The 21,545-nt window shown below is 33.9% G+C and overlaps 1 protein-coding gene across 1 annotated transcript; it reads left to right on the plus strand.

The window, feature by feature from the left end:
• The first annotated feature begins 6,068 nt into the window (after positions 1 to 6,068).
• On the plus strand, positions 6,069 to 9,354 carry LOC109817725 (3'-5'-exoribonuclease family protein). Its single transcript, XM_020383056.3, has 8 exons — positions 6,069 to 6,224; positions 6,739 to 6,866; positions 6,988 to 7,044; positions 7,181 to 7,273; positions 7,587 to 7,665; positions 7,773 to 7,897; positions 8,271 to 8,414; positions 8,763 to 9,354. The coding sequence occupies exons 2-8, from the start codon at positions 6,741 to 6,743 to the stop codon at positions 8,997 to 8,999; spliced, it is 861 nt and encodes a 286-aa protein (XP_020238645.1). The 5' UTR covers positions 6,069 to 6,224; positions 6,739 to 6,740; the 3' UTR covers positions 9,000 to 9,354.
• Positions 9,355 to 21,545: the final 12,191 nt, after the last annotated feature.

Consider the following 21,545-nt stretch of genomic DNA (forward strand, 5'->3'; position numbering starts at 1 on the left):
TTGTCATTCCTCTAGACGGGCTGTGTGCTGCCGATTTCTGTAACCGAGGAATGATGCATGTTATATTGAGATTTGGTGTCATCAACCAAATGATTTTCCTTTCCTTTAGAAGATGTGTCAACCCTCCTATTGACTACTATATCTCCATGTTTCCACTAGATTATTCAAAAATCGTTTGGGACAAGAGAGAAAAGAAGGAAAGGATATTTTTTTGAAAGTTTGTGTTTTAGAGGGGATTATTTATTTTTTGAAAAATGGATTTTGTAAGAATGGCTTGGCCAATGGTAGGCTTAAGTGTTTAGGCTTGTTTGATTAAACACTTATGAAGTTAAGCACGTCTTGTTTATTAACATTTGTGATTTGACAACTTGGATAGCTTTTCTTGAGCCCCTTTGTTGAATTCAGTTGGTGGTACCATCATGGATTTATTCTGTTTTTCGATTGCCCTAACTTTTGCCTAAAACACCCATTTGTGGAGTTTTAGCGGGCTTTTGTTTTTGTTCATTATTTTGTAACCCTAATTTTTGCCTAGGTCACCCTTTTGTGGGATTCCTAGCGGGTCTTTTGCTCTTATTTTTGCGCAGTCCCCTTTTTGGGTTTCCTGCCGAGCTTTTTGTTTTTTAGGATTTTTGTCCTGAATGGATTTCTTTTTATCCATGACGGTACTTATTGAGGCCAAGGAAAGGTGCTCCAAGTTGTCACACACTTCCACATAAAATGATGTGGGTTTATTGATTATTAAGACGATTTTAACCTCACTTATGTTCATTCAAACAGGGTTAAATAATGTGGTTTAGAATTTTATTGCAAGCAAGAAAAGAAGCAATAAGAAATAATAATGAATGATTTTATTATAATCATAGTGGAAAACATGTGCCCTATCGAGGCTCGGGGGTCGGGCTGTCCCCGAGGAGTAATCTCTAATAGTCATCAGGTTTACACATCCCTATCGGAAGGAGAAGAGCACTTGATGACGACGACCGGCCTTGACGCTTGTGAACCGGCCTTCCTAAAGATCTGGCTTAAAGAACGTCAAGAAGGATCTTGGTTCCTCTTCGTCCTTTGATCTTTATTAGGGTTGTATCCTAACCCTTGTTTCCCCGGATTATCCTTGATAGTGGGTAGCTCGGGAATTCCTTGGGAATCCTTGCCAAGTCCTTGTCCTAGCAAGTATCCATTCTTGGTGAGCATGGAGGCTACCTTCTTCATTTCTCGGGGAAACGTTTCGACATTGGCGATTTCCAATGCTTGGAAGGCGATTTCTAAAGTTTCCTCCGCTGCATCCACGTAAGGTATGGTGGATGGCTTACTGATGAGTATATCATCTTCAGCTTGTACAGTCACCAGCTTGTCACCCACAATGAATTTGACTTTCTGGTGGAGCGTAGAAGGAACAGCTTTTGCATCATGAATCCAAGGTCGGCCGAGGAGACAGCTGTATGCGGGAGTAATGTCCATCACTTGAAATTCGACGTTGAAGATGGTGGGCCCAATTTGGATTGGGAGATTGACTTCTCCCACCACTTCTCTTTTAGAACCGTCGAAAGCTCGGACGATCATGTTGCTCGGGCGCATTTGGACTCCCTTGATTGCCACTTGATCAAGCGTTCTTTTGGGCATCACATTCAAGGAAGATCCGTTGTCTACCAAGACTTTTGCGATGTGATACTCCTTGCACTTTACAGAGATGTGCAAGGGCTTGTTGTGATTTGATCCCTCGGCGGGGATCTCTTCATCGGTGAAAGTGAGGTGATCATTAGCCGTGATGTGACTAACAATCCCCTCAAACTTGTCTTGGGAGATAGTGTGCGACACATATGCCTCGTTCAAGACTTTCAACAGAGCTTGCCGATGCGGTTCGGAGCATAGGATCAACGACAACAGAGTAATCTTTGTTGGCGTCTTATGAAGTTGATCCATGATGGAGTACTCGCTCTGTCGGATATATTTTAATAGCTCATCAGTCTCCTCCTCGGATTCTTTATTTTCCTCGGTTTTTTCTTTTTCTTTTTCCTTTTCTTTATTCTTGGGAGCTTTATCATGAAGATCATCGGGAGTGTAGATCCTGCCACTCCTAGTCATGCCCCCAAGTCCAGCGATGTTAGAGAAATCGCTGTCGGCAGAAAAGTGGATGTCGTATATCCATGGCACAGCCTTATTTGATTCGTAGGGAAAAGGCCTTGGAGCGATGATCCTTAACGGTGTCGGACCTTCCCCTTTATTCGTCTTGATTACCAACAACGGAGTTGATGTGCGCTCGCTTGGCGCGGTTGTTGGCTTACACTTAATAACAAATGGCGTGCGATCCATCTTGAACATACGCATCGATTATTTCTTTCTTTTTATTAATGTTTATTAATGAATTACTAGGAGGGATGTATGAAATGCAAATCTAGATCCCTCCATGATCTTTGATAAGAATGCATGATATGAGATGATGACGTTGAATATGCGTGCATTGTGTTTATTCAACTAAGCATTATCATGTTTTTAGGATGTCCCTAAGATGATGCATGATATTGCTTGGTTTGGATAAATAACCCTTTTTTTCTTTTTTTTGGGTATTTTTATTTATTATTTTTTTGTATTTTTGGGTGAAAAGGGAAACTACCTATATGAATGTGATGAAGGTAGATGTTAACACCATGTAATGGAAGATTCTTATTTCTATTTATTCTTATTTTAAAAGAATAGGAATGTTGTATGTTTAAAGAAATGCAATGTATGCTCATACAATGTCACATAATCAATGCACAAACAATTCACTCATCCACGAACAGTCACGAGCGAATCACGAGGTAGGGGTATCCTGCAGAAAAGTGCATATTCAAGGTGGTTCTAACTGTTCTCACCGGTCTGAGGCCCCCAAGGTGCCCCCATTATAGGGACCCAATTCCTCTCGTCGTAAGCCGATGGAAAGCTCCAACGCACTGTCGGACTCGAGTTCATGGTTATCACCTTGAGTGATGCTTTCCGACAACGGTCTACGGGCACCTATAGACCCATTCGACAACCGGCCGTACTAACATCCACTCCCTATGGCTTACCAATCATGCCCCCGGGTATAGAGGGAACTGTTGTGTGCAAAGGTTTGTGTGCAGTTTTTATTTCAAACAATTGCGAGAATTTAAACATACAACAATTATTAAAGCCAAATAGATAAACATGTTATCATACAAGCAAGGGGTAATGAAGTAATTTTAACTATTTTTTGTTAAAAATCCATCACTAAATGGGACTGACTCTCGAGGCTTCCCCAGCAGAGTCGCCATCTGTCGCCACCGGCCCGAAACGGGCTTTCGGCATTCGCGAAGGATGGTTGGACTCTTTTATTTGTTTAAAAATATGGATTGCTAGAATGACTTATTCTCAAACTGAGACCTCGTCAAACGAGCAATTTTATTAAAAGGCTCACCAATCCATGTTAATCCCAAGCGGGACCCTCCATGGATTAGCGGTTTTCATAAAAAGGAAGGGTTCATGGAGTCGCCACCAATGTTTTACTCAAAACATTGGAAAAAGAAGTTTAAGGCAATCGATTCAAAAATCGACTTCGGCCATGACAACCAGAGTCGGGTAAGGGAGTCGGTTACGCGTGGGGAAGGTGTTAGCACCCCACAGCGCCCCTTTCGGGTTCCCTATGACAGATTATTTCTAAAAATAATAGTGCGAAATTACTAAATTACCCCTATTTATTCTAAACAATTATAACTTAACTATCTACATGATGACAGTAAAATATACACATAGAAAGTAGTAAAAGGAAGGACTTAAGAAGAAACCTTTGAAGCGTGCTTTTATATTCAAGTAAAACTGGGAAGCTTTTTGGCGTTCCCTCGCTCTACAAGCCCGCTCGCTCCCTCCTAGAAAATTTTAACTATGGAAATCCGGAGGATTTCCCTTCGACTCAGTTCGAGACTCAAGCAAAAAGCTCAGAACTCGAGAACTTTGTCGGATCAACTCTCCGAGTGATTTCTAGGCAGAGCACTGCTCAAAAAAACCCAGAATACTCAAGAAGAGGGTTAAAACTCAGTGTAAAAGTGTAGAATGACGTCCAATTGACGTCATATTTATAGGGATGAGGCGCAATACGGCCTCTGGGGGTCAATACGGTCCGTATTGAAGTTTTGAACTACAATACGGCCGTATTGAATTCAGTACGGCCGTATTGAAGTTCAAAAAACCTCAATACGGCCGTATTGAGTTCAGTGCAGCCGTATTGAAGTTCAGTGCAGCCGTATTGAGTTCAATGCAGCCGTATTGAAGTTCAGAAACTTCAATACGGCCGTATTGAGTTCAGTGCGGCCGTATTGTAGTTTAAAATGTTCAATACGGCCGTACTGAACTTTTGGGAGGCCGTATTGGGCTTCATTCCCTCCACTTTCTTATTTTTTGCTACTCTAAGACCTCTAAACCTACAGATTGTCATCCTAGGGTCTTCCAGGGTCTTCCAGGAGTCCTTCCGGCTGACTTTCCTTTGGTCTTCGAGAGTCTTTAAGCTTTATTTCCGACCCGGACAATTTTAGGGGTCTACAAGGACACGAAGACACTTTTCGTGAAACTCTCGAAATCATTGAAACTAGGAAGGACGCTGCTCAGGAGAAAGGCTCACAGCCTCGCAACCTCTCAAAGTACAAGAAAAATCAGGAAACACTCGAGTAGTATATTTTTCGTTGGTTACTCGAAATCCCAAGAATCCGGACATACACGAACATACTTCGCAACCTCTCGGAATGAAGAACTTAAAGGAGACACGATTTAAGAGCGGTTGAAGTAAATCATGGGATAAGTGTCAAAGGCTGCAGAACGGTTTGGGGAAGTTAATGAGCAGTTCCAAGAGTTATCCAAAGACGTGCCTGGGAATAAGCCACGAGGTCGAGGTGGAAGTTTAGAAAGGTTATGCACTTCCGGGGCACGTCAGAAACAGTTACCTTTCCCAAATCTTTGTCTATAAATTAAACGAGCCGTGCTCGTAGCAGAAGGTCGAAAATCTAATTCCCACAATACCTCACATGCACTCCGCAGCCTGTGCATAAGGCATACTGTGCGTACGAGACAGCTTTGGGTACGATTTCTCGACCACCTTTCTTTTTCCTTTTTTAGGAGTAGCATAGCATAGCGTAGCATAGCATAATCTAGTCTAGTGTAGTGTAATCTTTCTAAATATGTTTCGTTATCCTTACGAATTGTAATTCTGTTACCATTTAATGAAAACTCTATTTCTTACTTGTACGATTTTATTTTTTCACTGAAAGTCTTCAATTCTGTCATGTCACGAACACGCATAAATTGAAACGTGAAATCGTGCTAGTTCGAATAAAAAGGATCCATAAAACGAAATCCACCATAAACAGTTACTAATATTTTAACTTGCATAATTCATAGACTAAATATTTATTATATAATTAAATTTTATAAAAAAAACATTACATATGTAAATAAATACTATATTTCAAATATACGAACTATATTTAAAAAATTTATAAATAAATATTTTAAATATATAAAAAAATTAATTTAAAATAAATAATTTATATTACACTACAAAATCAAGTGAGGATCAATTGACCTCCTTGGCAGGATTATAAAAAGTAGGCATGGCAACGGGACAATACGGGGCAGGTTTTACGTTCCTTGCCCTCGCTCCCGCTCCTATTTTTTTTTTTTTTTAAAATAAAAGAAAAGAAAAATAATATAAATTTTTATATATAAATATTTATAATTTTGGTTTATATATATATAAAAATAATTTTTTAATTATGTTAATACCCACCCCGCCCCCGCCCCCGCCCCCGCCCCCGCCCCTGTTCCCGATTTTATCAATCGGGGAAACTCGAACCTGAACCCGAACCCAATAAATACGGGTTTTTTCCCGTCTAAATCGGGGAGGGTTCGGGCGGCACCCACGATGATGAGTTAGATTGCCATGCCTAATAAAAAGTGTGGAATCAACCTTTTTTTTTTTGTTTTTTTTTTCCCAATTCGCTGGTCCAGTTTCTTTTTGCTTCAAGTTTGATGTTTTGGGTCAAGTTTCATTGTTTTGGGCCGAGCCCGTAAAATCCAAGCCCTAAAACCTAAGTTTACTCAAACCAAATGCTTAGAGTAAAGAGAAACACGTTGTGTCTTCTTGAACCTGCTGCACAAGTATCGTGACCACCGACCATAGCCTCCTACGCCGCATTTGAAATTGTTGTTCCTCTGCCTCTGTTTTCAACCAAAGAATCGTTGTTCTCCTTCCCTCTCTTCTCTTCTAACGTTTTTTCACTTTACTCTACTCCCTTTGTTTTGGTCACAACTCATTTCTTTGTTTCTGTTTTCAATCATTTAAATTTCCATAACTAGGTCTTTTGAGCTCCTTTGCTGCTGCAATGGACTCTTTTGTTGCTCATTTGTATCAAGTTTAGTTATTGCTTATAAATATGTAATTATGAATTAAAGCTTAATTTTTTTAATTTTTAATTTTTATTTTAATTTTTCCATCTTATTCATACTATGTTAGATGCGTATATGAGAATTTATGTATATATTTTTTGATATTGTTAATCTTGTGGAATTGTGTGGGGCTGGAGAATTATTCTGAGCTTGAGGAGTTACTGCTCTTGTTATTTCGTTCAGTTCTTAGTGAAATACTGTGATTCTCTCTGTTGATTCTAGTTTCTATCAACAACTATGCTTGATGTGAAAATAGTTTGACGGTTTCCACTTTGTACTTTTAGTTATGAAGTTTCTCTTTTGCAGGAATGGTGGGTTTATCTGTAGGAGAACAACATTTCATCCAAGGTGGCATTGCTCAAGATCTTCGTTGTGATGGTAGAAAGAGATTGACATATCGACCAATCTCTGTTGAAACTGGAGTGATTCCCCAGGTAATGCATTTGGCTCGGTATTCTGATGATGTGATGTGACCCTGGTGGACCATTGATTCTTTTTTATTTTTTTCTTTAAATAGTTTTAATTTGTGCATTTGATAAACTAACTGCATGGCAGGCAAATGGTTCAGCAAGAGTCAGAATGGGTGCCACAGATGTCATTGCCAGTGTTAAGGTTAGAAATTAAAATGTTTGGATTGACCTCATATTTCTTGACTTGCAATATCTTATCTTTAATGTTATAATCAATTCTTTTCAATCAAATGAGTTATTTTGCTAACCATGATGATATATTGGCTACACAAGTGCAGCCTGAACTTGGAAAGCCAAGCTTGTTGCAACCTGACAAAGGAAAAGTCTCTATATATATTGATTGCAGTTCGACTGCAGAGCCAGCTTTTGAGGTCACATATTCTATTGCTTTTCTTCCTTCTTCGTTTAGTGAAGTCATCCATGTATTCCAGTTTTCTTTACGTTGTTCAACTCTTAAGTCTTATGTACCATGAACATTAATGTAGCAAAACAGGTAAAATTCTTAAAAGCTTCAATTAAAGTTGAATGATGCGTTGGATTAATGAGCCTTAAATTTTTATCAATTATAGTGTTTTGATGTTTTCTATTATTTTGTGCTATTTATCATTTTTGTTCCATAAGTACCTTTTGATGCTTCAAAATTGTTATTTTATTTGGTTCTCTATATCTCTGGCTTGTATATAGGGTAGAGGTGGTGATGAGTTGGCAGCAGAACTGTCAATTGCTCTTCAACGCTGTCTCTTAGGTGGTAAAAGTGGAGCAGGTCTGTTCTCCCCCTAGAATGAAGATTAAGCTTACTAGCATATGCCTTCTCTTCGATGTCATTGTCTTCGTTTACTATAGCTAATGAGCCTTTTGTTTTTTACATAGGTGCTGGAATTGATCTCTCCTCGCTTATTGTTGTCGAAGGGAAAATTTGTTGGGATCTATATATTGATGGGCTTGTTGTTAGTTCAGATGGAAATTTGTTGGATGCTTTAGGTGCTGCCATTAAGGTGCAACCTAAAATGAAAATAGAACATTAAGTTTCTTGTTTATTTACCTTAGTTTAGCCATTGATGTTACAAACATGTTATTTTGGCTGTTTGAAAGATGTGATCTAAGATTTCTAGGAAATGGTTAGTAGTTACCTGAAACTCATCTTTTCTTAGGCGTTCATTTCATTAAGCTAAAATTGAAAATATCCTTTTTCAATCTTACTAGCTGTTTTCTTTAATCTTTATAATAATCCCAAACGAATTTGCAATTAGTTTCTTGGAGGTTTTCCTTTCAACATGCTTCCTTAATACCATGATGTTGACAGGGCAAACCTATTTTCAGAATTAACAGGAAAACCCCCAATGCAGCTAATAACTATTATTCTTTTAGGCTGCTTTAAGCAATACGGGTATTCCAAGAGTCCAAGTTGCTGCTGGAACATCAAATGATGAGCAACCAGAAGTTGACATAAGCGACGAGGAGTTTCTTCAGTTTGACACATCTGGAGTCCCTGTCATAGTTACACTGACTAAGGTAACATAAATGTGTTATCCTGTCATCTCAGATTAGAGATGGCAAAACGGACTATTTAATATGATGTGGGTTGTGGGCTATAACAAGCCTAACCAAAAATCACTAGATTCAGTTCAGGCCTCTAAATGAAGCTCAAGCCTGGTTTAAGCCCTCTTTTGATCATGTGGTGGAATTTTGCTGGTTAAGCCCAAATCTAGCCATAATCAAATCAGGCGAAAAATTTAAAGTCCAAATCTTATATTTTATCAGGCGGGTTCAGATCAGGCTGATTAGTCCTCTCAATTTTGCACCTGTATCTCAGATTGGCCACATTTATGATGATAATTTCATAACATCTTTGCTTTCTAGGTTGGGAGGCACTATATTGTGGATGCAACATCAGAAGAGGAATCACAAATGAGCTCTGCTGTTTCTATCTCTGTTAATAGGCATGGGCACATCTGTGGTATAACCAAACGAGGAGGTGCAGGGCTGGATCCAAGCATCATTCTTGATATGATATCTGTGGCTAAGCATGTAAGCGAGCAAGTAATAAACAAATTGGATTCAGAAATAGCTTCTGCTGAAGCAGAAGAGGAGTCATGACATAGATGAACTGGTGATTGCTAGGGTGTACCGTATTATTCAATTGTTTTGCAGAAAATTTTGTAACTTGGTAACTGAATATTGATTAGAGCTATAAATTGTATGTTGGAAATTGTAATGTCTTCTGAGCTATGTATGAGGTCCTGACTTTAGCTTTGAGATGGTTGTTTAATGCCATGCCATTGCAATGTTTTAAGCTGCATTGATAGTTGCATTGTGGCGTTAAAGGTTGACATGGCTCGCCATGTTTGGATCAGGCTTGTAATAGCAAAGTGATGCATTTACGATAGTCACTGCTGGAAATGTAAATGACAACATCGGGTGATGTGGACCCAGATTTCAATTTTCGCTTGAACTTTTTTTTTCGTAGGTGTAATTTTACTTTCTGTTGTTCTAATTGCTTGTACTTAGTTGTAATAGTTTTTTAATTGCTAAATTTAAGTTCTCCTTACTTTCTTCTAATTGGTTATAGAGCAGCATTTGTGAGGAGTTGTCTCTTAAACTTCTTTTATCCTTAGAATCAAATTTGGTATTAAGGGAGTTTACAATCATTTATGCATTTAGCTCAACTATCTAAACTGGCTATTTGTTGGAAAAGTTTTCATAATTACAAAAAAAAAAAAAAAAACCAGTGAAATGTTGTAACCACTGTTTTCCTGTTATTTTAAAGTGATTTATAGCGTATTTTTTTAAGAATCATCATGATGTTGACAGATATGTGATTATTGTTGTCCAGTCTTATAGGCAATAATTTTATTTTATTTTAACCGAGTCAAGCAACAATTAAGTTAATTCTTTATATATATATATATATATATATATATATATATATATATATATATATATATATATATATATATATATATAACAAGTTAAAGACAAGAAACAAGTTTTACTTTCAAATATTAATACCTCTTTCTACTTGATTTATGCTCTACTAAAAAAATATAATATTTTCTTGATCTTTTTGTAGTATCGGTATTCATTGGTTCAGAGGTCTTTTGTAGCAAATAATTCTATGAATAAGTGGACAAAATTTGAGATGAAGAATTTATTTTTGTAAATTAAAATATTTATAATAGTTAAATATGAAAAATTAAAATTACATAAATTAAAGTACGAGGACTAAAAATATAACAAGTCTTAAATCTTTCATTTAGCTCAACTATCTAAACTAGATTCCCTTAATAGTTGTCTTTTAACTTATACTCTATTTGTTAGAAAAGTTTTCATAATTTTACAATCAAAAAAAGAAACCATTAAATGTTGTAACCACTTTGTTTTTATGTTATTTTAAAGTGGTTTATAGTCTATTTTATAAGATGATATCATCGTGATCTTTTGTTGTTGATAGATATGTGGTTATTATTGTCCAGTTTTATAGGCAAGAATTTTATTTTATTTTAACTGAGTTAAGCAACAATTAAGTTAACTCTTTTTTTATTATATATTTACTTTTTTATATATACAAAACACATAAAAGAGAAGAAACAAGTTTTACTTTCAAATATTAATACCGCTTTCTACTTAATTTATGCTCTACTAAAATAAATACAATATTTTCTTAAACTTTTTGGAGTATTGGTATTCATTGGTATAGAGATTTTTTTGTAGCAAGCGATTTCATGAATAGGTGGACAAAATATGAGATGAAGAATTTACTTTTGTAAATTAAAAGATTTATAATAATTAAGTATGAATAATTAAAATTATAGGAATTAAAATCACATAAATTAAAGTATGAGGACTAAAAATATAACAAGTTTAAAATCTTTCATTTAATTCACTTTCGTATCATGTCGTGTCAATGTGTTGTGGTGCTTTGAGAGCCTAATGTTGAAAATCCTTGAGTAATTTGCTTGTTGAAATAAAGTGTTGAAACTTTTCTAAGTCCTTAGTTGATATAATATGGGGTTAGGTCAAGTCATACTATTTAATTTTGTGACTTATTAAGGTATGAAGTTGAAAGGTAAATTTTTTTATCTAATTATTGGAAGGTTGCATGATATAGAGAGGATAGTTAGTAAGCTAAACCTACATGTGACTTGGTTAATACATGTCAATATCGTGGAAGAATCACACTCTAGCTATATTATACCTAACGGTAGTACTAAACCTTCCTAGTAGGGATGACAAGTAAACTCATACCCTTGGGTAATGCCCGAATCTGTCCTGACTTTGACAACAAATATCCAATTTGACCGAGCGTAGGTACAGGTACAAGTAATACCCAATTCATTAAATCGGGTATGAGGACGAGGATGGGTATATACATACCCGTCTTGTACTCGTACATGAATCTATACTTGCTTAAAATTTATAAATATTTAATTATTTTTTTTAGAATTTACTTAAAATTTATGTAATTTCTTGCTCTATTTTTAATTTATGTCCAACAAAGTTTAATTAATATAATTTTGTAATTATTATTTTATGTTCAAATTCTAATTTTTTTAATATTTTTGTGCAAAAAAAATAATATCTAATTAATTTTTGAACGGTTATGGAACGAATATAGGGGTGGGAACACAAATTTCATACACATTGGATATAGGGACAAGGATGAGTATAGAGCTGTCAAAACGGGCTACCCGGCCCGACTCGGCCTGGCCCACCACGGGTTGGCCATTTGGTGGGCCAACCCAACCCGGCTCATTTATCTGTGAGCTCAAAAAAATCGAGCCCGGCCCGGCCCACCACGGGTTGGTGGGTTAAACGGGTTGGCTCACCTTTAAAAAAAATAATTTTTTTCATTTTTTTTAATATACAACTAAAGCCCAAAAATTTAAACTTATTTTAAAAATCTGAGATTCTTAATTAAGACATCCTTAAATGAATTATTCATCCCAAACATTAAATGATAATTTTAAATACAATCAAATCAAATCTAAATAATCTCAAATAGATAAATATAATCCAAAATTATCTTAAACTTCAAATACAATCCAAAATCACAAAAATTACAAATCACAATCCAACATTAAATTATTATTGTCTCATGTTGGACTGCTCCATGACCCAATAATTATTGTATTTTTTCAAAAAAAAAATTAATCACGGGTTGGTGGGCCAGCCCGGCTCACCACGGGTTCAACCCGGGTGAGCCGGGTTGGTGGTGAGCCGGGTTCAAATTTGACCCGTATTAAAATTTTCAAATTTTTTTTAACCCAACCCGGCTCGAACCTGTGGTGAGCCGGTTGGCTCGCCGGGCCAAGCCCATTTTGACAACTCTAGATGAGTATAAGGTACAAGAATGGGGACGGAGACATGTATAGAGAAACTCGTACTTGCTTCGCCCCGTTGTCATCTCTTCATCCTAGTTTAAGTGATGATATCCAAGTAATCATTTTTATGTTGATATTGGATTGGTATCCAAAACTATATTGCATGACCAATATACTATGGTTTTCTCTATGATGTTGATTTAGTAGGGTCAAATCTCTTACACTATTCACTTGTATTGTAAGAGATCTCTTAGTTAAAATGTGTGATGATGCATTAAGTTTGTGTCGTAAAGTTTTTAAAGTTGTATATATCATTGAATGTTGAGTTGTAAAGTTGTTGAATTATATGTGTTGTGAAGTTAATTTGATAAGTTGTTTATTAAGATGTTACATTTTTTAGTTGTAAATTTTGTTATAAAGTTGTTATGTTGTTGAGTTGTATATTGTGTTTTAAAGTTGATAAGTCGTTCTAAGAAGTAACCGTGCTTAATTACATTAATGTTGTGAAGATGCTTATATAGATAGTTGATTGCTTCTATAATATATGTTGTTTTCTTTGAATACAAGCTTACCTTGATTTTTCCATGTTTTGGAATACAATGATCATCTTATTATGGGAGCAAGGTAGGATTAGGTTGGAGGGTGAGCAAGATGTTGTGTCATGTAGGAGATGGCGTGTTTTGGTGGTGCCTATCTTGATAGAATTAGTAGTTGTTTGGTCGACAACTTAGGACTCTTGTATTTTGTAGTGTGAGGTATGCAAAGAAAGTTGAGTTCTTGAGGTTATATCAAGGGAACATGTTTATGCAAGAGTATGCCATAAAGTTTGACCAGTTGGTAGTTGAAGATCCATGAAAGTGGTAGCTTATATTTCAAGGTAATTGAAGATCCATGAAAGGAATTATCCTACTCATGATCTAGAGTTGGCATCTGTGGTGTTTGCTTTGAAGATCTAGAGGCGTTATCTTTATGAAGTAATGTTTAATGTTTTAAATGATTACAAGATTTTAAGGTGTCTATTTGATAAAAAAAAAGTTGAATATGAAACAAAGAAGGTGGATATAATTTCTTAAAGATTATGATTTCCAGTTGATGTTCCATCCTAGTAAAGCTAATGTGATGGTAAACACTTTGAGTAGGAAATTCATTCACATGTCATCTATAATGGTAAAGGAGTTGGAGCTAGTAGAAAAATTTATATATTTAAATCTCTGGGTCGTTGTTGTTGTAGATAACATTAGTTGTGGATTCACTAAATGGGTTCTTGGAACAAGTGAAGGATAAGAAAATGAATGATTTGGGTTTGTTGAAGACTAAAGAGTTGTTAGGTTTAGATAAGGCAGGGGTTCTTTTATTGGTGTAGATGAATATAAACCTCCCTACACTTGAACTTTGTTTTCCCTCAAGAAAAAAAGAAAGATAAATTATCATTGATCAAGGTATTAGGTTCTTTCCAAGAATCAAGAAATTATTGTGTTAATTTTCAAATCCACAATTCATCAACATAGTCTAAGGGTTGTTAAAACATCATAACCATTTTATAGGTTCCCTAGGGTAAAGATTTGTTGAGTCCATTTATTGAGCATTAGGTTATAGAGTTGGTTCAATTTTATTTTCTATGTTTTTCCTTAGGTTCTTTGTTAAGAAGACATGTCAACCATGCATGTGTCTTCCACTCAAATGCTTTGCACTTGCCATACAAAATCTCAAAGAAGTGTTATTTAGGAGCTTTGGTGACTAAGCATTTCCTAAGTAGCTTTTTCTAAGGATACTAAAATTTATTCTAATAACCTATAACCTCAAATGAGTGCTTAACCAAAATTTTCTAATTTTTATTTTTAAATTTTTTATATTTTTATGCTCCTTAAAATTGACAATTCTTCAATAACTAGGTGTAGTGAGTGTCATTAAGAGAACCTAATTTTAACATATATTTTAACTAAACCAAAAATCTTTCCCAAGTTCTTTAATTTCAAGACTCAATGATGTGGTATGTGTAGGGTTTCAATCAAAAAGGTTGTAAAAATTGTAACCTTTAGATAACATTAATTAAATTGATTTTTTTTATAATTATTTTCATAGCAAGTTCCCAAAAAAATTATGAACACAGACAATTTTTGCATAAAACCTTGTGCAAAGGTAATTATCTCATAACCCTATCTCATCTTTATGAATCACCCTCATTCACAATAGTGTGGACTCTCTAATGGCATCCATGGCCATTCCTTAGGTAGATAAAAATTCAGAACATCCAAAGTGATATACAATAATAGAGATTAAGGATCCTACCATTATGTACCCTTGCTGGTTTTTGGGCAGCTTCTTCCCTAGTGAAATATAGTGCCATAGAAAGATTATGTATGCATTACATCACCTTTCGATGAACATACACCATAATAGAATCAAGTCTTTTGCAGTAACGGTGTCGTTAGTCTAGAAGCACCTATGGATGGAATCCTACTATCCATAGGTGGAGAACTCTCAAGGTTGGGTCTTAGAGCTTAGTGGCCTTTGATCGATTGGGATTGTACCCACCTTCACTAGTAAGTGTGTGCCATACAACACCATCTGAAACATCAATTGGCAGTGCTAGTAAAGCCTCCTAGTACACCTTAGTCTCGACACTCTCTACTATCTCAAACCCCAACAATATGTTGAAGTCTGCCAAAGTTATCTTCTACTCTACTCCTCCTTATTAAAATTAAGATCATAATAGTATGAGAAGAAGGGTCAACATCCTCATCTTCATCTTTCGAAGGCTCCTGCTCCCACTCCTTGTAAATGGATAGGAACTCTAATGTGGGCTCACTAAAGGTGGGTGCATTGATTTCTTCCATATTGAGCCAACTAATATTCACTACATGATGCTAAACTAGTGAAGGCAACCCACAATGCTATAAATTGTCCATGTGGAGATAGCGGGTGGGATGCCACTAGAAGTGGGAGAACATCTTGCACTAATCAGTGCAAGTAGGGGGAATAAGGGCATTAATGAATGCTCGATCCCATCAAGATGACAATGATTCGACCCATGAGTATGTGGTCTGGTGCATGATTTCTTACCAAAAGTACCTAAACTATTTATATCTACAAAATGAAACATAAGAGAGCCAACAGAGTCAACAGATAATAGATTGCCAATAAAGAATAGGAACAAAAGGCATGCCCATTGTGCAACAGTATATGCACAAATCTGCTTTAGCATGCATAATTGTGGTTAAGAAGAGAGCACGGGGGTGAATCAGTATAAGCACAACCATGGTTGAACAACGAAGATTATGCATAAGCCTGCTTCACTATGCGTGGTCATGTTTACCTTGTGTTGACAAACATAATCGTTCTTGTCCATAAGCACGATCGTGCTTAACTCTTGGTGTTGCCAAATGCTTCATAGAATCCATGGATATTAGGAATCGAAGAATAAAGCAAAAACATAATAACCATGCAACATTATAATAATATGTACAAAAGAAAATGTACTTACCTTAGTTAAAAATGAAAGATGAAAACTCAGTTGAAATTGAAAGGGGAAAAATTGAGAAGGTGTAGTGAAAAAATAAAAAATAAAAAGAGGAATGATAGGGTTTAGGGTGCTTTAGATGCACCTTGTGGTTACTTAAAAAAAAGGCACATAGTATGAAGCATGTGTGTGCATATATTGTTGCACAACTGTGATTCATTTAAAATTTTACCATTTATGCATGACCGTGCTAACAAGAAGCATGGTTGTGCTTGATGTTTTTTAACAAAAAAATATATATTTTTTTCTAAACATGAAAAAGTATGGATACATTGCCTTTTTAGTAGAAAATTTTTAATAGGTTGCCTCCTTAGAAGTCCTTGTTTAATGTCTTGTCCCTAATGGTGGATGGAAGAAATTTAATCCTTGAATGGAGTAACAACTTTTTCCACTCCATTGAAAGTTCATGAAGTTTTTTTTTTCCTCAGTCTCATGTTAATGTAACTACCTTTGCTTCCTCATAGAAGGTGGAACAAAGTTGTCTATTAGAATCAAAGACCTGGAAGGGGATCATCTCATCCTCTAGTCTTATTGTTAATCTGTCTCAAGAGACATCTATTAAGGCCTGGGAAGTGCGCATAAATGGTTGTACCAAGATGATAGGAATTCTTCCTCATTCTCCTCCATATATATCAAGGACCACAAAATCAACTGGGAAAATGAATTTGTCTATTTTCACCAAAATGTTCTTCACTATCACTTCTGGATATGTAATTGTCCTGCTAGTAAGCTAGAGAGAAATATTAGTAGGTTATCCCCTACCTTTTAAAAACATTTAGAGGCATCAAATTAATACTTGCCCCTAAATCACAAAGAGCCTTTTTAAAGTGGCAATTTCTAAATGTACACAGAATAGTAAAATTTCCAAGATCCTTATGTTTATGAGGCATCTTTTTAAGGACTATAATAGAGCAATTTTCGTTAAGGTCAATTACCTCAAATTCCACCAATTTCTTTTTATTTGAAATAAGTTTTTTAAAAACTTGATGTACTTAGGCATTTGGGCAATGACTTCAACAAAAAGGATGTTAATATGTAATTTTTTTTAGTAATTATACAAATTTCACATTTTGTTTATCCTTTTGCTCATCCATTATCCTTTGTGGGAAGGGAACACTTACCTTTTCCTATTTAGGAATCATTTTACCTCTAACTTCTACGTTAAGGGTATCTTTCTCAATAAGGACTTCATCATTATTAGCTTTGAGGACTAGTTTCTCCTTCTCGAGAGGAGGAGTCATCTTCTTCCCACTTCTCAAAGTTATGGCCTTAACCCTTTCCCTTGGGTTTTTGCTTTATTTGAGTGGATAGGATGCCTAAAGTTCTTTAAGACATCAAAATTGTCAAGTTGGTGATGGTTGCTTCCAAAGAGCTAAACATATCATCAATTTTAGCCATGAACTAGCTCGTTGTGTCTTGTAGGCTCGATCTCCTTTCCTCATGTCCCTAGCCTTGATTAAAATTTGGTCTTTGGTGATGCATGTAAGATGGCCTCTAGAGTCCTTGGTTGTGAGTTTTCCCCCTTTGTTGACCACCCCATGAGAAATTAGAGTGACTTATAGTGGCATGGTTATAGGTTGATGTGAAGGGATCTCCTTGACTCTTGCTCGAGTCTCTAACATTGCCCATGCGGCAGTCCTTTCTCTCATGGCCCATGGCTCCACATTGATCACACATTAGTGGCATGACAAGGGTCCCTATCCTCTATGCCTATGCCGCATTAGGGTCTCCATGTGTTTGTATGGGAATAGGTAGGACTAGCAAGTTTTCTTGGTTGGTTGGTGGGGATTCATGTTGGTAATGGCTCATTTTGCTCATGCTACTTCGATGTAGCACGGTCGTTGTATAAATGCTTGACCATTGATTAGAGATTGTCTTGTTTATAATGATATAGTTTTGTGTAGATTGTATATATGTACATGGTGTATATGTAACCTTATTGAGGGGAGTTATGTTTTCCAATTGATGCTCAAGAAATGCTTTTATGTTTTCTACCTTATACACATATCTATTGCATGAATAACTAGGTGTTTGTTGTGTGATAACCTTAAGTTAGTTATTGTTTTATTTTCTGTTGCATGTGACTGAACTATAGTAAGTGTAGTGACCTACTAGTTCATTATAGTTATTCTCTCTCTCCCAATCACTTAATATGGACTATAATGCAAGGTTTTGATACTTTCCAATCAACAAAGAACATTTTGTCATGTTTAAATATTCTGGTCATGAGTACTTTGGTTAAATTGAAAGATTGTTATTAGGTTTCATGGGTTTCTTCTAGTTGATTTTTTTTCTTAGTAATCCTTATAGTGTGTTTGGATGAAGAATTTTACAAATTCAAGGAATTTTAAATTCTTGGTATTTGAATTACTTTGATTTCAATTTCTATCATTGTTAAAATATTTTGTTTGGATAAGTCAATTCAAATTTCTCAAATTTTAAATTGTTAGGTTGGATATGATAATTTGATTCCACCTTGATAAAATTGATTTTAAAAATATATTTATATGTTGAGATTTTTAAATTAAATTTTAAAAAAATAAATATTAGCTAATTTTTAAATATTTAATAATTTTAAAAATTAATAGTAGATAATATTTAATAATTTTAAATATATTTTTGAATATTCAATATTTAAAAACATGAAGAGATAAGAGATAAGACAAAATATATAAGTGAAGTAAGAAGATAAAAATATGAGGAATTTCAAATTCTTACTCTTTTGGGAGAATTTGAAATTCTACTATTTCAAGGAATTTCACAAATGCTTGAATTTCAAATTCCTTATAAATTCCTCATCCAAACAAGGTATTTTACCTCAAAGAAATTGAAATTCTTCAAATAAATGAATTACTCCATGTAAATTCTCCATCCAAACACACTATTAATTTTTTTTATCTGTTCTAGCAACAAATTTATTATTATAAACCCTAAATTATTGAATTTGGAGTTTAATAAAATGAGTGATTATTTTGAAAGATCTCAAATAAAAATACGTCAATTAAATATGAGTGATTCTACCATGTTTAATGAATCACAAAACTCTTTTAATAGAATTGAGAAAGAGCTTAGTGATAATATTCCTCTTTGTTAATTGGGAAAGAAAGTATGTGGCAACGTGATAATTAATTGATGATTGATTATAAGACTAACAAAATTAGTAAATGAGTACAACAAAATAATTAACTTGCATAAAAGAAATAAAATTTAAGAACTCATATGTCACAAAGTTTTTAGAGACCTATCGGTATTCTCTACCATCTTTCAAAAACCAAATTGAATATTTACTTTATAAAAACCCATAAATAATTTTGTTCTATTAATGGAGACCATTAGATTCACACTACTCTTTAATTGTGGACTGCACGATATTCATATCTCAAATTTGTAGTTTTTTTTCTTCTAAAACAATTAAAATTTTAAAATTTCAAAGTCTAATTAATATTTTTTCAATTACACTGCTATTCAAAAGTATTTTCTCTAATAATTTTTCTCTTATTTTATACAAAAATGATACCGTGAAGTTAAGATAATGAAATATTTAAACAAAGTCTTTTAATCTAAATTTACATTTATAGAATATTTCTTAATTTATGCACATTAATTTAAAAATACTAAAAGTTTGAGAGACATGAAATATATTTTTTATGAAACTTCTAACATTATTCCCTTATGGTGTGTTTGGATGAAGAATTTTATAAATTCAAGGAATTTTAAATTCTTGGTATTTTAATTATTTTGATTTCAATTTCTATCATTCTTAAAATATTTTGTTTGGATAAGTCAATTCAAATTTATCAAATTTTAAATTGTTGGGTTGGATATGATAATTTGATTCCACCATGGTAAATTTGATTTTAAAAATATATTTATATGTTGAGATTTTTAAATTAAATTTTATAAAAATAAATATTAGCTAATTTTTAAATATTTAATAATTTTAAAAATTAATATTAGATAATATTTAATAATTTTATAAATATTCTTGAATATTTAATAATTAAAAATATGAAAAGATAAGATAAAATATATAAGTGAAATAAGAAGAAAAAAAATATGAGAAATTTTAAATTTTTACTTTTTTTTGGAGAATTTGAAATTTTACTATTTCAAGGAATTTCATAAATGCTTGAATTTCAAATTTCTTATAAATTCTCTATCCAAACAAAGTATTTCACCTCAAAGAATTTGAAATTCTTCAAATAAATGAATTACTGCATTTAAATTTCACATCCAAACACACTATTAATGAATGAGAGAGAACATTGATTGACATTTGCTCACTTTACAAAATTTCTTCAAATATAGTTTTTCAAAAGTTGCATTTTGCACGTGTATATGTATTTGATTTGATTAGCACCTAAAAATGTGTTTGTTGTTGGTCATAATTAGAATGTAAAAAAGTCATCGTTGTCTGTGATACTGATAGCCACAACCCTTGTGATCTCTGCCGCTCATCAAGGTGAACCCTTGAAATTAAGTGACAAATACAAACGGCAATTGCGCTTACATAAAATAAAGTTCTGCTCACTTCAGAATGAGCAATAATTAATTCAAAAAATGAGCATTTTGAAAATAAATACTACTAAAAATTGGAGGCACTGTTATTTATCAACAAAATATCATGTATAATCGACAAATAATTGAGTTTCAATATACTTAAATCAACTTAGTAGTGAAAGTTCACAGGGTTATGTATTAAGATTTTCTTAACATCATTATGATTTCATTTTGATAAAGAAAATAGTTGAGTATTTTTTTTTTAGTATGTTGTTGAGGATTATGCATAGAGATCATTTTATAAGAAAAAGTAATTATATCCATCATCTTTATATCTTGAAATGTTTGATGGACAACCCTCCCTTATCCTGAAAAATCTCTTGGCGTTTAGGTGTGTCTTTATTAATAGCTCCAACACACCATTAATTTCATGCTTGATGGTTTAGGTAGTGTCTTTCTATTATACCAATTTTTTTAACTACAAAAAACAAAAAATTAAATCTCTACACTATGAAAACAAATATATAAAATGTATCTATTTTCACTTTCATTTCGCATACATATTTTTTTTCTTCTAAAATACTTATCATAAAAGTTAATAGACTTATTATGTATGATGAATCATGATTAAGTGAAAATATTAAATTATTTTATATTTTTATTCAGTGATATATCACCATTAAATTCAATAAATAATATACCTTTTTATTAATTTTTTTTAATTCCGTCGTGACCCAACAAAAACAACGACTCAAGACCAGACTATTAATTAAAGTTTCCTATATATCAATTTCATAAATTGAACTTTTACTAAATTACATATACAGATAGGTTGCAAGAACGAAGTCTCATAGTGCCATTTTTGGACCAATTATAAGTGTGATAGACATGCTTTCAGCTGAATTTTATCAATATAGTTGATGGATAATGAAAAGTGGAACCACTCATGTAGAGTGATATTGATTGATATTTTTTAATGCTTTACAAATTTGGGTCATTGAGTAGCCAGTAACCTTTACTTCAAATTTGCAGTGATAATTAATTGCTATACATTGCAAGTGGAGGTATAACAAAGACAATACCAATTAGAACGAAAATTTAACCAAAAATATATAAGAGACAATTTAAATTTTAAATGATTATTTTGCTTTTTGTTAGTGTATGTTCTATTTTGACAATATACCAGATTTAATGGCTATGATATTTAGTTCTTCTTTGCTTTTCCATAAGGAATAAGGATGTAATTAAAACAAGTTCAATCAAATTTTTAAATGCACAAAAACAGAACGTAACCCTTATGAG

The sequence above is a fragment of the Cajanus cajan genome, chromosome 1 (genome assembly GCF_000230855.2).
Source record: "Cajanus cajan strain Asha chromosome 1, NIPB_CcT2T_4, whole genome shotgun sequence".
In the NCBI taxonomy this organism is placed as follows: Eukaryota; Viridiplantae; Streptophyta; class Magnoliopsida; order Fabales; family Fabaceae; genus Cajanus; species Cajanus cajan.